The following is a 14,210-nucleotide window of genomic DNA, read 5'->3' on the forward strand; positions in this document are numbered from 1 at the left end:
GTGTTAAGGTTATGCAAAAAGATGAACACAGCCTTCAGTCACCTGCCCCATCTCTTAAGCTGAAATGAGGGCATATTATTTTCTTTCACTCTTCAGAGGGAAAAAAACTCAGGAACAAAGAATAACCTTAAAGCTTAGCAATAACCACCTAGCTAGTGAGCACCTAACAGCAACTTTCAAACTGGCTAATTGTATTTCAATTTGAAAATACAAAAATATAAGAACATTGTTTTTAAACTAAACTTACCTTTAATTTCTTACTTAGTTTACAGCAGTATCTGTATAACATTGCCAAATTTAAAGGTCCAAAATCTCCATAGAAACTGTAAAAAAACCCACAAAACAGTATTATTTATACAAAATAGCTAAGCAAATTTCAACATGCATGTTGTTGATAAACAGAGCTGGAAATCAAGGATACTAAGTAGCCAATGCACATAGAACAACAGATAAGCCCTTTATTAATTTAAAATGACAATAGTAACAATTAATTTAAACTTTAGCTTCAGTTTAAAATAGTCCAGTAACTACTTTTCCCATTATATACACACACTAACTACCGAATTTTTTTTCTTCATCCCATGATATCCAGTCTGGTTTTGGCCAAAACCACAGAGTGAAGACTTGAAGACATGATATACATTTAAACCATGCTGATGTCATCCTAAAGATTCTACAACTGCTTAAGATGAGAATATATTATTACCTACTATCAATAATAAGCTAAACAGAATTTCTTATGGGTGATAAAATTTATTTAATAATATGTAGTCTTGATCTCTGTCTGAAGTTTAAACTCATTTCTTTATATCCCTTTCTTCACTATTCCTGAGATTAGGTATTACATACATACTTTACATCTAATTATGTTTCTTTTTGTCCCCCAAATCCTCTTCCCTCTAGACTGTTCTTCCAATTTATTATATATTTCATATTCTAAATATCCACTTCTCATTGTTCTTGTTTCTCTCTTTTGCATTTTTAAACTGTGCTACCTTTGAACAACGATCTCCGGCCTTAAGGTAAGAGCTAGTAGCAGTAATTTGTACAGGAAAATTATTGCACAACAGGAGTTCCTTGTTGTGATTCCCAGTGCTCCTCTTCCTAGCAAACCCTTTATATAGGCACCTATACAAATAACAGCAGCCTTTATGCAAGCAGCTTACAGCAACCTCTTCTAGAGCTCCCTCTCCATCAATTGTGCAAAACTGGTCAAAATTTAACCTGCAGACTTCCTCCAGTAATTCTCCTGTTGTATATAAAAATCTTAATCTTGATGGTCTATGCAATTTTGTTGAAGACACACTTTATGAATTACAGTGCAAATGGACTACTACTTAAACTGCTTCACTCTGATTTACCTTAAGCTTTTTTGATAAAAGACACAGGAAGCTTCTTGCTTACTGACAAACAAAACAAGCCATTGGCATCTGAATACATTCTATTTGGGGAATCACAGAGGAAAAAGCTGTTCTGGACTTACAGTCTCTGAAGGAGTAAAAAGGTACTGAAATTACATGCTAGAATAGATGGCAGTACCTATCAAGCTTTCCCCCCCTGGCAAAGGGTTTATTTTTCAGGAAAACGAATTAGATTTCAGTTGAACATAAAAAGAAAACTTCCACTTTGAGGGCAATCAAACACTGGGAAGCAATTGCACAGAGAGGTTGTGAAGTCATAACCAAACTGAGCAGGTTGTTCAGATCCTTGTACTTGTCAACCTTGCTTTGGGCCCATGGTGCATTACATATCTGTGCAGGTGCCTTCTGCTTCGCCCGTTCCGCACAGACACAAAAACAAATTAGGAGTGCTTCACCTTTTCAGTGCTTATGACATCACTGATCTCCTCCTCCCCACATTCTCTCAAACAAGAAAGCCATGACCAGTGCAAAAAGAGACAATCATATTAGCTTGATCACTCTCTTAAGACAAGTAGCCTTCCTGCCACACCAACGCTATTTCAGTATCACCTACTTCACAATATCAAGTAACAACACAAGTGTTGGTTAAGATTCAGTTCAGCACAAAACATTATGATGTAATTACAGAAGCTAATTAGCTGGGAAAAAGACCAAGCTGCCCAACTACTAGAATTTAATTTTTAGGTAGGACAGAAGTTAACTAAACCAAGAGAAAACTGCAGCCCCAGGAAAGCAGGGTTTAACTTCAAAATTCATCATCTTCTCTTAGATAAGTCTGCCAAATGTGGTCAATAGTTATTTTTAGAACAAAGCCCTCCATACAGTTTTTCATAGAGATGAAATAAAAACGTTCTAAGGACAAATATGAGTTAAAACAAACAAGAAGTTAAAACTGGAGCTCTAATAACCCTGGAGTGAATGTAGCTACAAGAAAGTCATATAGAAGGCTTCTTAACATCTCTTCCCATACAGCTGCACTAACACACGAATCAAACACTCCCACCCTTACTCCATCAACTTTAGAGCATTCTTTAACTTAAATATAAGATGAAAGAGTAAAACTTATGATATTAAAATTATTTTGGAAAAATTATTTTTAAGAATTGTGGAAAAATATGGACTGGGATAGTTACTATAATATAGAATACTTAAAAAAATTGAGAGCAAAGTATCTGAAAGCTATAACTGAATACATAGTTCACCTAAAGAACTGAAGAAGTACAGCCATGCTTTATGGTAAGATTTATTATGATTCATTTGCTAGAAGTACATCAATATCAAGTCATACATCCACTTCTACTTTTCCACATGATTAAATTTGAACAGCAGTGTAGGAAAAGTACATGAAGATCAATTTAGAAATTTATCCACAAGACAAATTACTACTTTGGTGGGTATAAGGATAAAATACATTTGAGTCTGTCCGGGAAGTAATTGTCTTTCTACAAAACGAAGCCATTCAGCTTCTCTCAGCCCCCAAGTTAAAGATGTCACAATCTTTGACTATTTCTCCATCACTGACTACCATTAAGAATCTTGTGCTTCTCTTAACACAATGGAGTAGGGGGTAGAAGTATCTGTGTTTAAGACTCTGTTACTACCCCTCTTTTTCTATGCTGCAGAAACAAAATATTTCTCAGAATACAAACACAATCAAAGGAAAGGCACTTTCAAGTCCCTGCTGCATCAGCATTACTACCCATACACAAAACCACTGTCAATTCCCAAGTTATTTCCCTACTAGCATAGAGGCAGTATAAACCAGCTATTGTCTTTGCTGATAAAACATTGTGGTTGAAATGCAAGGCAGAAAGTTAAAATATTGTAACATAACCTTTTTCCATTTTATACCTCTAAATTGGAGTAAGTTAATTTGATGGGGCTAAGTGAAACAAATTTGCTTTACAAATCTTCAAATCAAAAGAGTTCTTTGAAAGATAATACAAGGCTCTGTACTGAAGTCAATGAACTCTGATCTACAGAATCTTTCTTCAATTTACATCCCTAGGCCTAAATACAGTTTCTAAAATGTTTAAGCAGAAGGATTTAATCCTATGTACCCTCATTACTTTTTCTACAAAAGGCCATTTTTATACTTGAACTAGTGATACTTGATCCTGCTTCACCCGAAGGATTTTCATCTCAAGACCAGAATTTTAAGTAAATGTAAGTGGAACATGGGAAATGGGCAGGGTATAGAGAATGGAGATGAAATGACACACCAAGTCACCAGCTGAATAAAGAATTTCATTTGGGAAAAACTGAAGATCAACATAAGAAAAGGCAAATAGTCACTGATAACAATTCATCCAATATTATTTTACTTCCATCTCTTTTACATCTAGATGTTTTAATAGCAATGAAAAACAGTAAGAGAAACTGGAATGTCTCTGAAGCTTAAGCTAGTTAAGAGAGACAGTTATTTACAACAGGAGGAACAGAGTTACAGAGTTACAACAGAGGAACAGAAGGCAGATATGGTATTAATTACATTTAATTATATTTTGTTTTAATCAAGTACCTAGATGATACCTTAAGTTATTCTCCCCCCTCATTCCATGGGGACTTGCTATCCTAATGCCTCTCAAAGCAAGTAATGAAACCCCAGAATATACTAGCTGAACATTTAAATACTCTACTTCAAAAATACTGCCATGATGCCACATGGAAGCAGTAGTATAAGCTTCTGGTACCTGTTTTCTCCTTAGAGTAAACTCCTAGAACCATTTCTTCCTACCTGTAATTTGTTGCAGTATTATATCCAAGGCATTTGCTGTACTGCATCATAGGAATGGTCATCCCCCTAGAAAGGCCAGCCCATTGCTCTGCTCTGTCACACGAACAGTTACTGTAAATTCTTCCAGCGAATTTAAAGGTGAAGGAAATGCAGCCCACATCCCTTTAGTAAGAAGTTTCCAACTGCATTTCCATGGGATGCCACATGAAGGTGCCACGAGTCAGTTCAAGCCTGAATCAGCACTTCTGAAAGCAAACACCACTTTTTACTAAACATTTGAATATCTCTGACCCTTGTGCTGGAGAAAAATGATAAACAGATTTCTCATCCTGAATGATTAGATGGTGCTCTTCACTGAAGGACTATTATAGCCTAGCAGACTTTTAACTGAATTGATAACCTCCACAGAATGATACAGTATGCTGAGGTCCCTTTCTGTGGTGTTGCCCTCTGGCCTCTCATTCCCCAGTCTGCCCCTACATCCAGGGTTGTCCCATTCCAGGTGCAGAATCTGGCATTTGCCCTTGCTGAATTTCATACAGTTGGTGATTGTCCATCTCCCTAATTTGTTAAGGTCCATATTAACCTCAGTCAATCTATCAGGCCAGGATATCATCTTTCAAAAATAAAATTCATTACTTATACTTTACTCCAGATGCCTGATACTGTTTCCCTACAGAGCAGTAGTTTCATACTGCCACTCACTTCCCATCAGGGCACGATGTTTCTTGTTTGCCACCTCATTCAGTCATTGGTTTAGTAACTTGAAAACAGAAGCACCATTTAATAACTGCAATCATTTTCTGGAGTACATAACCCAGAACTGGAGCACAAAGTAAAAGTATACTCATTAAAGTATGAAGTTTGCCTTCTTGAAGACTTGCAATCATATAAAGCCACTTTCCTGCCAAAACAGGAGCCCCCCAAGTTTGCAATTACTTAAGCCAAAAGATAAAACCCAAGAACCTGGTAAAATAACAAAAATACCGCTCCCTAACTGCAAAACTTGGCTAATTCTTCAGCATTTAAAAAATGTCCAGCTACTATTAAAATTAAGCTATGAGACTGTTTCTCTTATTGTGATTCATTCTTCTCTTGCTCCTCCCTTGCTCTTTCCTATGCAGGAACATTAAGGTTAGGACCCTCCAAGGGCCTTACTGCATCTGTTCTGAGCCTGCCTATTTAACAGCACAAGGCCCACGTGCTGCAGAAATGGCCACCTGACTATTCACCTGCTTGCTTCAAATCATAAGCTGAACACTTCTCACATGCAACAAACTCTCTGGATGAGAGAAGATCAGTCTGCATATTCATTAAAACCAAACTGCTGGTTGGGAAATCTTACCTATTCGGGCTTTTTCTCCAACTCCAGTTTTCTGAAGTGTGTTTCTCCTCCCCACTTCTCAAGCACATGAAAAAAGGTGATCACTGTTTTTGTCCTCTCATCCACTGATTCCAGTAACACGTGAATTGTTAGGAGCTTCCTTAATTGGGCTGAGACAGAATTCCTAACGCTTAATGCTACTTAGGGATTGCGTGCTTCTCAACAGACCAAGGATGATACAGCAAATATAACCCTGGAAATATCTCAAGGAGGAACAGTGCCCTGGATTATGCAAAAACCTCCAGGTATTAAGTCCATTCCCTCTTGGAAGTTCCAAATCCTCCTGAAGATTCTGATTCTTTAAAATCCAACAACTCACAGATCTGACTCATAGATAATTAAAATAGTTAATCCAGATACACGATTTTTTAATCCAGTGCTCCTTGATATCAAAAACAACTTAACAGTGAAGAGGTTCTCCCATAAAAAGTTGCCCTACAGAACCTTCAGGTCATATCAGAAACCTAGTCCCTTTGGGGAAAAAAGTCATCTTGACAGAGGCCAAGTTGCACATGAGGGACTTCCTAGACAAGCTACATTCCCATCCAACACAAAACTGGAGCTTAGAAAGCTGCTGGTTTATCCTGGCAGCCTTTAACTGCAAACAAAAGAAAAATCTCCTCACTACTACTGGCAAATGCTTTTATCTTTTACTTATGAAAAAGCAAAGACAGATATGGTAAAGCAATGCATAAAATTAAGCTAGGAAATTTCCTTGTTTTAATTTTGGACTTAATCTTACTAAGTTGTCTTGGTCATCCAATAGTCAAGGTCAAGTCTTCAAAATTACTGATGTGAATTGCTTTCTGTGTGAAGTGACAGCTCTGATTGTTGTAACAAGGCTAAGTTTAAATTTTCTTTTTCCTTTCCAGTGATTTAAGCCACAGAAAGATCGAGAAGTTCAGGTTCCCTATGCAAGTACTGTTACTGGAGAGCCACAGAAAAGCAGCATTTAACCAAAGCCAAACAGGATAGGCTAACCTTTACTTTTCTCACAGGAAAGACAAACTGTTTCTTTGCATACACACATGCAGTAGAAGAAACAGAACTCATTTAATATTGTTGTAGCTAAGCAGTTGAGAGTCTTGCTCTACTGCTACATAACTGAAGTAGCTCTCATGAAGACTGCTGTGAAATGGGCAAGCAACATTCCATAGCTTGAAAGAATGTTTCAGTGTAAAGCATGATTTACAGAGACTATCATATTTACTACTTCTATTGCTGCTTACACCATGTCAGAGATTAGATCTGCAAAAGCTGTTTATACAAGAGATGCAAAGTCAGAACAAATGACTGAATAAATCCATTATGATTTATGAAGGCCATTATAATTTATCAGTATGAGATTCCTGTCTCATAGCATTTAAATTCTGACTTTGTTTGAGAAAACTACACAGAAATAAAAAGGACATTAAAAGTTGCTTTGATAAAACTACGTGAAAGCCAAGTTAACCAGTCAAGTGTAGCGTTCTCAACCCAGATCTGCTTACTGGAAGGTGAAACGTGAAAGATGCTATTCTTAGAGAATAAAAAGCTTCTTACTAGTGCCTAACTCATTAACTGAGGTCCTGCCAAGGCAAGGTTTGTCTATTTGCCAAATGACAATCTTCATCAAGATGGATTGTTTCTCATTAACTCCATTTTTCTGAAGCAATAGTTACCTGTACTACACTATCTTGAAAGACTGTGCTCCCTCATAAGATGTAGTGCAAACTTTCTCAGGAGAAACCTCAGACAGTTTCAGAAAGACTGACAAAATCTTACAGAAACAGAACTATCAAAGAAGAAATTTCAGAATTGTATAATTCCATTCAGATTTCTTGTTCTCTTAACTGAGGCATTTGTATATAATTTCTCTGGCATAATAGGTTCAAGGTTAAATTGCAGCACTTTTAACTAAAGCAGTGACAGTTCTGGTAGCAAGTTCCTAGTCTGCTAGCATTTAAGATAGGCTTAAATGGTTTTAAGAACATCTTTATTATCTTTTTAGTGTGAATGTTTACGTTAGACAGTGTTATGAAGTCATTAGAACAGCTGAAAACATCAAGTGAGAACTGAAGGCTAAAGTGCTCAAGATTACATAACCACACTTTGTGTATAATTTAGTGATTAATCATGTGACAAAGTACAGGAGGAAGTCAACCCCAAACTTCCCAAACCATCAGATCTAGCACTACAGCTCTTTTGTTTAATAAATGGGGTATAGTACTAATGTAAAAATTACTTCCTTATGTCTCTTCAAGAGTGGGGGGGGGGGCAGGAAGGGAAGCAAGGTAGTGAGTTTTTAAGTACTATGTGATCCAGTAACAGGCCCTCTGTAATCAGGCAACTCCAACCCTACATATTCATGAGGTTTTCAGATCAGATATTGCTTCAGTGAAGCAAACTGACACCTCTGTAAAGTCAGCCAAATAAAATTCTGTAACAAGCTAACAGAATAAAAGCCCAAAGAAAAGCAATTTAAACAGAAAAAGAGCTGAAAGAAAAGCAGTTTACTTCCAAGCACAATGAAATATCTTTGTCTTGTCATTACAATGATGCATCTAAGCTAAGTTAAATCAATAAACAATTTTATTAATGTAATTACTTACACACTTCACAGGTGCTGAGGATTTCATGCCTGAGCAGACGTCTCCTATCCACCTCCTGAGAACTCTCTGAACAAATCATTTGATTGAAAAGGAAAAGTGGCTGTGGAATTCTGACCACAAGAACCACCCAAGGCGGCTATTTTCATGAGGATTCTGCAAACCACTGTTCTGAGCTACAGTGTTACAGCATTTCAAAACTCACTTTCAAATATTTACTTTGCTATCATGCAACAAATACTTCTAATTACTTTCTCAGAAAGAAGAGAAAGTGAGGAAGTGAGGAGACCATCTGATCTGTTGTACTAAAGTTACACTCTACTTACTACTACTTGCACACAAACCCTGTCAGGCCCCCCACTTTGTGTGCAGCCTGGGACACACAAGTGACTGATGTCAAGCTTGTTGATGAGCATAAGGGAAGCTACAGTAAAATCAGCAGTTCCCCAAGAACTGAGTCTTGCATTCTATTCCTCAACTTACCTCTAGCCTTCCAAATTCAGAAAGCTATTAAAAATATACATAACATGGTAACCCTACTGACACTTGCTTTTACTTCCCTGAGACCATACAAATCTCCTTAGGTATGAGAGGGCAAAAAAAAAAATTAAGATCAAGCATTACCAAATATTGCACACACTGATAGGGATGGGTGCTGCAATACAAATACCAGGGGAAAGTTTAGCAATGATATGTAAAAGGTTATTACACAATTCCTTGGTACCACCTGGTAACTGTCACTTATTTTCATATAACATTTCAGCATTTTATGAGCATAAAAGGGAGAATATCTTTATGGTATCAGATACATGATGACAACTTTAAAACAGGCCAAACATATTAGGAACCATCAATTCAGAACACACACCAGGAGTTACGTGTTCAAAGTCTTTAGATGCACCCTAGAAGATAAAGGAAACTTTGCTTCCTTCCATTACCCAGTAATTATATCTGGTATCAGGTTACACCTTCATAGGTAGTTAACACTGGATCCATGAATATACCCACAGAATTTCCTTTACATGTTAAAGAAAATTACTTTCTCCCCCACACTCTCTCAAATTTCTCAGTACTTTTTTTTTTTTAATATGACACTTTCCTTACACAAATACCTCATTACAGGCCTTGGTTAGTACAGCCATTTGTAACTAACAGTACAGAACTGCTCCCCCTTCCTACCCACAAGATCAAATGCCACGCAAGAGTCCTTCACACTTCCTAAAAGCACATTAAGAAATAAAACTTAATACTGAAGTCTGGAAGAGATACACGTTTCCTTTCTTAAAGCAAGTAGTGGAACACATCACACAAATTGCTCAGGACCTTCCCCAGTTGAGTTCTGCTTTCAGTATTAGTATCCTCCCATAGGATACTCCAAAAGTCCCTTCCAATCAAAATTCCTTAATGATCATTAAAGAACTTACTCTCAACCCAAGCAGCCCTTTACAAAAGTCAACTTTCAGAATGAACTATTGGGAACTCCAGTAGAAGACACACAGCTTAAGATAAGAAAACATCTAGAAAAGATACCCTGAAACTACAAGCTGTGCAAAGAAAGTAAGCTAAAAGCCAAGGAATATTGGTTTATATCTTCACAGAAGCAGTGCAGATGCAGCAGAAAGGAGGGAAGAACGGCTGATGCTCACAATTGCTTCAAACCATTTAGAAAGCAAGTTATGCTTAAAATAGGAACATACTTTTTGTTTCACTTCTGCTGCAGCAAACCCTGTGTCAAGCAGGTAGGTATATATTATCACACAAGAAACAGCTGATCTTGAAATACAGTTCAAAGCACCAAGGTTTTAGCCACAGCACAGAGTGATTACTTTATTTGTTTGATGGTTTTTATGTCCTTAAATAGTATTCACAACTATAATAATTTTTATTTTTACCTTCTATGCGAAGTCAGTCTTACAAACATGAACCTTTTACTTCACAGAAAATATATTTTTTTTGTTGTTCTAAAGATACAAAAGTCAACAAGAAGTGCTATCTCAAAACCCTCTAATAAAACCAGAGTTACAAAAGAAGATGCAGACACTCTTCAAGAGCACATTTAAATATTGCATCCTTATGATTCTTTAATTTCATACTCTCTATACAGGAAAATACAGGAAATATAAAACAAACTACTGTTTATCTATTCGTGCCAAATAAGTCTTCTGTTTAAGACAGCATTCAATAAAGTGTGATTAGTCCAAATAGACCTCCATGTTTTAGACAAAGCTTACAAGGCTCAGATATCCTTCTTTGAGCTAAACCACGAATTAAGCCATTTAACTGGCCTTGCAGTTGTTTTTGTGGGTCTTTTTCTTAAGAGTCACTTTCTTAAACTAGTTTCAGCTAATAAATGAATACATTCGGACTAACTTCATGCTCATATTCTATGCAAGTAACCCAATGGGGCAAAAGTATCCTACAGAATATATGTGTGTTGGGGAGACTCTCAGGTGATCACTGAATATGCAAACCACAAGACTTACTTTTCATAGACCAGTTCCTCATCGGTACAGAAGTAGTGGGTATTTACGGTACTTTTCGGTTTAGTTCGTAAAGTAGCGAAGTACAACCGATCTGAAAGACAGATTAGAGGCACAGCGTCGGACAGCGAAGGCAGCCGGCCGCCGCCTCGGGGCACGCCTGTCACCGCGGGGCGGAAGAGCCTCCGCCGCTCCTTTTTCTGCTGCGTGAGCGGCGGCGGGAGCGCCCGGACCGCTCCGCCCGCGGGCCCTGCCCCTGCCGGACCCCCGCGCTTCCGAGAGCCCCTCGGCAGCAGCTCCGACCCAGCGAGCAGCGCGCAGCAACAGGTGCCGGGCCCGCGCCGCGCCCGGCAGCGCGGGGAAAGCAGCGCCGGGGTGCCCGCGGCAGCCGGAGCGGGCAGCCCGCGAAACCCGCCGGGCAAAGGGGCCGGGGCCGAGCCGGGCAGGCAGCAAAGCCGGGGGAGGGCGGTAGAGAAGCCAGCGAGTTTCCTCGCTGGGGGAGGCTCCGGGACCCCACGGGCAGGGACGGGGCGGCTCCCGCCCCGCTCTCACCTTTCACGAACTCCGAGGCTCCCCCCAGCATTTCGGAAGCGGCCGCCGCCGGCTCCATCTTAAAGAGGGCGCGGAGTAGGGAGGCGCGGGGCGGCTCCGAGCTCATGGCGCTCCGGGGCAGCGCCGGCGGGGCCGGGGTGCGCTCGCAGGGACGCGACCCACTGCCCGGAGGGACCGCCCGCCAGGGCCCACGGTGCTGCGAGCGCGGCGGCCGCAGCCCACATAGGAGCGGGAGCGGAGCCGAGAACGAGCCCCGGGACACGACGGGCAAGCGCCCGCAGAGACTCCAGCTCCACCCCGCCCCCAGCCAGGAGACGCCCCCGGATAAAGCGGCAGCGGGCGGTTACCAGGCGACCGGCGGCGCTCTAGCAACCGCGTTACGGAGCCTTTGTGTCGCCCGGCCCAGGGCTGACGCTACGAGTGACCGGCCCCCCGCGCTCCCCCCGCACCCCAGCCCAGCAGCGCCCCTGCTCCGGCAGGCAGCGGCGCTGAGCTCGGCACCGCCCCGCCCTCCGCCCCGCCTGGCCGGGCGGTGCCGCCGCGCCCCGCTGCGCTGGGGCTGTTTCTCCCCGCCCGGGGGCGGCCCGTGGCGGAGCGCCCCACGGGCACCGGACGGGTGTTGCGTACAGCTCGGAGCGGGGCTGAGCCGGAGCGCTGCCTGAGCAGCGCAGGCGGGCTCTGGACTGGGGCGGCGGAGCGGCGGGGCCGCCTCAGGCGCGGGGGAACCGGCGGATCGCCCATTGCGCTACCTGGGCCACCCTTTGTCGTGACAGACAGGTCGGTTGACGAATCAGAGGCCGCCCTGCTAGGCCTGCAGCCAATGAGATGGCGGCGCCCCGGGGCGCGCCCCGCCCCAGGCCCCCCGCGGCCGCCGCTTCCCGCCCGGGCGGTGCTGGCCGCCCGCGGGCGCGGGGCTGGAGGGGCCGGGAGCCGCTGGGGAGCGGTGAGGGGAACCGCGCACGCCGGAGGCGCGGAGCTCTCCTAACGCGCTGGTTCGAGCACTGGGCGCGTTCTTCCGCCTCTCCCCTTTAGAAGGAATTGGTAAATGCCAAACGGGGCAGACTGTCCGTCTCCGTTTTACAACTGAAGCAAAGTTTGCAACGGAGAGGTTCCTTGAAGACCGAAAAAAAAGGGGATGAAAAAAGTCACTCTTCCCCCAAACAAGCAAAAAAAATCCACTCTTGAAACACCTTTAAAAGATGTTGTAATACAAAGCCATATGCAGCCGTGAGGTTCACATTTGTATCACCAGCTTTCCCTAACACTGTAAATAACCTACTGTAACCACCAGTGCATACAGTTAATCCTGGTGTGTCTGCTAATGAGGCTAAACATGAGTGTGAAACACTTCTGACTCTTCAGTTTTTAATCTGGTGTCATAAGCACTGGATAATCTTTAAAGCTTTACAAATAAGGTGAAGGACTACAGAAGACACTGCAGCTGTTTTGTATTTGCTTTATTTTTGTGTTGGTTCTAATGCTTTGTACCTATGTTCTTACACTGCTTTTTTTCCAACTTTTTTTGGAAAAGCTCCAAAACTAATGTGCTAAATATGACTCTGTTTGTGCCTGATTCTGAAACCTGAGAAAACCTCATTTTCAGTAGTAAGCACTAATCCATACAAGATGCTCACAAGATTGAGACTGCAGTCTTATGTAGCAGCAAATTAAATAAAGGTTGTTGGAGGGTAGTTCCTTTTCATGGAAATGAGTGGTTTATCTTTCTTTAGATTGTTCTTTACAACTTTCACTTGTACGTAACCCTTAACAAAATCAAGTATTTCACTAGTGTGTTTTTATTTACAAGCAATTCTCTGAGGGGTACTATATCCTGTGTAAGAGACAGGGTATTAAGGTATATTGTCCAGAACTGCAGGGTTTTTTTAATGCCCATTTTTACTCAGACTTTCACTACAGTTCAATGTAACACATTTCTAGGTCAGCGCTGCACTCTGCTTAAGGGGAGTTTGAATGAGCATACTCAAAATACCTTTAGCAACACTTGGGCAACAGAAGGAAAGATGGAACAGTCTACAGGCTGCTATCCAGTATCTAGAATCTGTAAAAACAGAGTTTGTGTTAAAGCCTAAGATATGTAAACCCATCCAGCTGGACTAGTGAATCTAGGAGGCAAATACTACTCGATACTGAAGCCCAGCTGCCAAATTCTTATATACTGCTTATATGTCTTGTGCAAAGTTAAAAATACACTTTTCATTGTAGAAAAGTTCTCATTTGTGGCAATTAGCTGCAGCCTGTGTAAGCATCAAAAATAAACTAACATTTCTTTTCTTCCCTGTAAAAATATGTGCAAAATAACCTCTATGTTTTTTCAATTCCAGTTGTGTGTCATAGCTATTAGTATGATTATTTCAAGAATTGAACTTTGTAAAATGCTAGCTTTAAGAATATTTTAAACTAGTACAAATTAGTTATTCTAATCAATAACATGTACTCGTTAACATTCAAGATCAAATATCAAGGCTGCAGTGACATCTTGTGGCATTTTTTTGTAAAGAAGCAATTTTCTCGTGCATTTTAGCACTATATCCTGATTTTTTATCACAGATTTTTAAAATATATATTTTAGATACCATGTTTAAAATCCTGTGTTGCATTAACAGTCATTTCAACAGAACATTCAGAGGTGGTGATGATTCCATTTAGACTCCAAAATATTACCAAATGACATAGATAATCTCTCAAAGAAATAATCACATGCATATTATTTTGTTTAAAATATAATTTTTTGGTAATGTATTTTCAGTAAAGAATCTTAAGACATTTTTACAACTATCAAGGGATAAAAAAATCCACTTCTAAAAAAAAGCAAATAATCTCTTTTGGTTCCAAAGTACAATGAATTATGTCTGGAGCTTAAGTCTTATCTTTGTATTTTCTTTGCTAGCTAAGACTAAATTATTAAGGCTGTTGGTTATTTTATGCCTTTTCTTCCTTCATAAGTAGGCCTTACCTATTAAATTAAATGAATGTATGTTCCAACAGGTACACATTTTTTTTTAAAAATGAAACTTTGGTGCTTCTCAT

General features: G+C 40.6%; 1 protein-coding gene across 4 annotated transcripts in view; it reads right to left on the reverse strand.

Annotated features, from left to right (window-relative positions):
* The window catches only part of CDC14A (cell division cycle 14A), a 52,250-nt gene extending 40,698 nt beyond the window's left edge, over positions 1 to 11,552 (reverse strand). Inside the window, exons 1-3 of one of the 4 annotated variants that reach the window (XM_053950258.1) lie at positions 11,163 to 11,552; positions 10,614 to 10,704; positions 248 to 323 (exon numbers count right to left, since the gene is read on the reverse strand). In XM_053950258.1, the coding sequence (XP_053806233.1) occupies positions 248 to 323; positions 10,614 to 10,704; positions 11,163 to 11,268 (273 nt within the window). In that variant the 5' untranslated portion in view covers positions 11,269 to 11,552. Of the gene's footprint in view, positions 1 to 247; positions 324 to 1,816; positions 1,899 to 10,613; positions 10,705 to 11,162 lie in introns of those variants that run through there. The other 3 variants (XM_053950256.1, XM_053950255.1, XM_053950257.1) reach the window with 3 other exon arrangements.
* Positions 11,553 to 14,210: the final 2,658 nt, after the last annotated feature.

This window comes from Vidua chalybeata, chromosome 9 (assembly GCF_026979565.1).
Source record: "Vidua chalybeata isolate OUT-0048 chromosome 9, bVidCha1 merged haplotype, whole genome shotgun sequence".
NCBI lineage: Eukaryota > Metazoa > Chordata > Aves > Passeriformes > Viduidae > Vidua > Vidua chalybeata.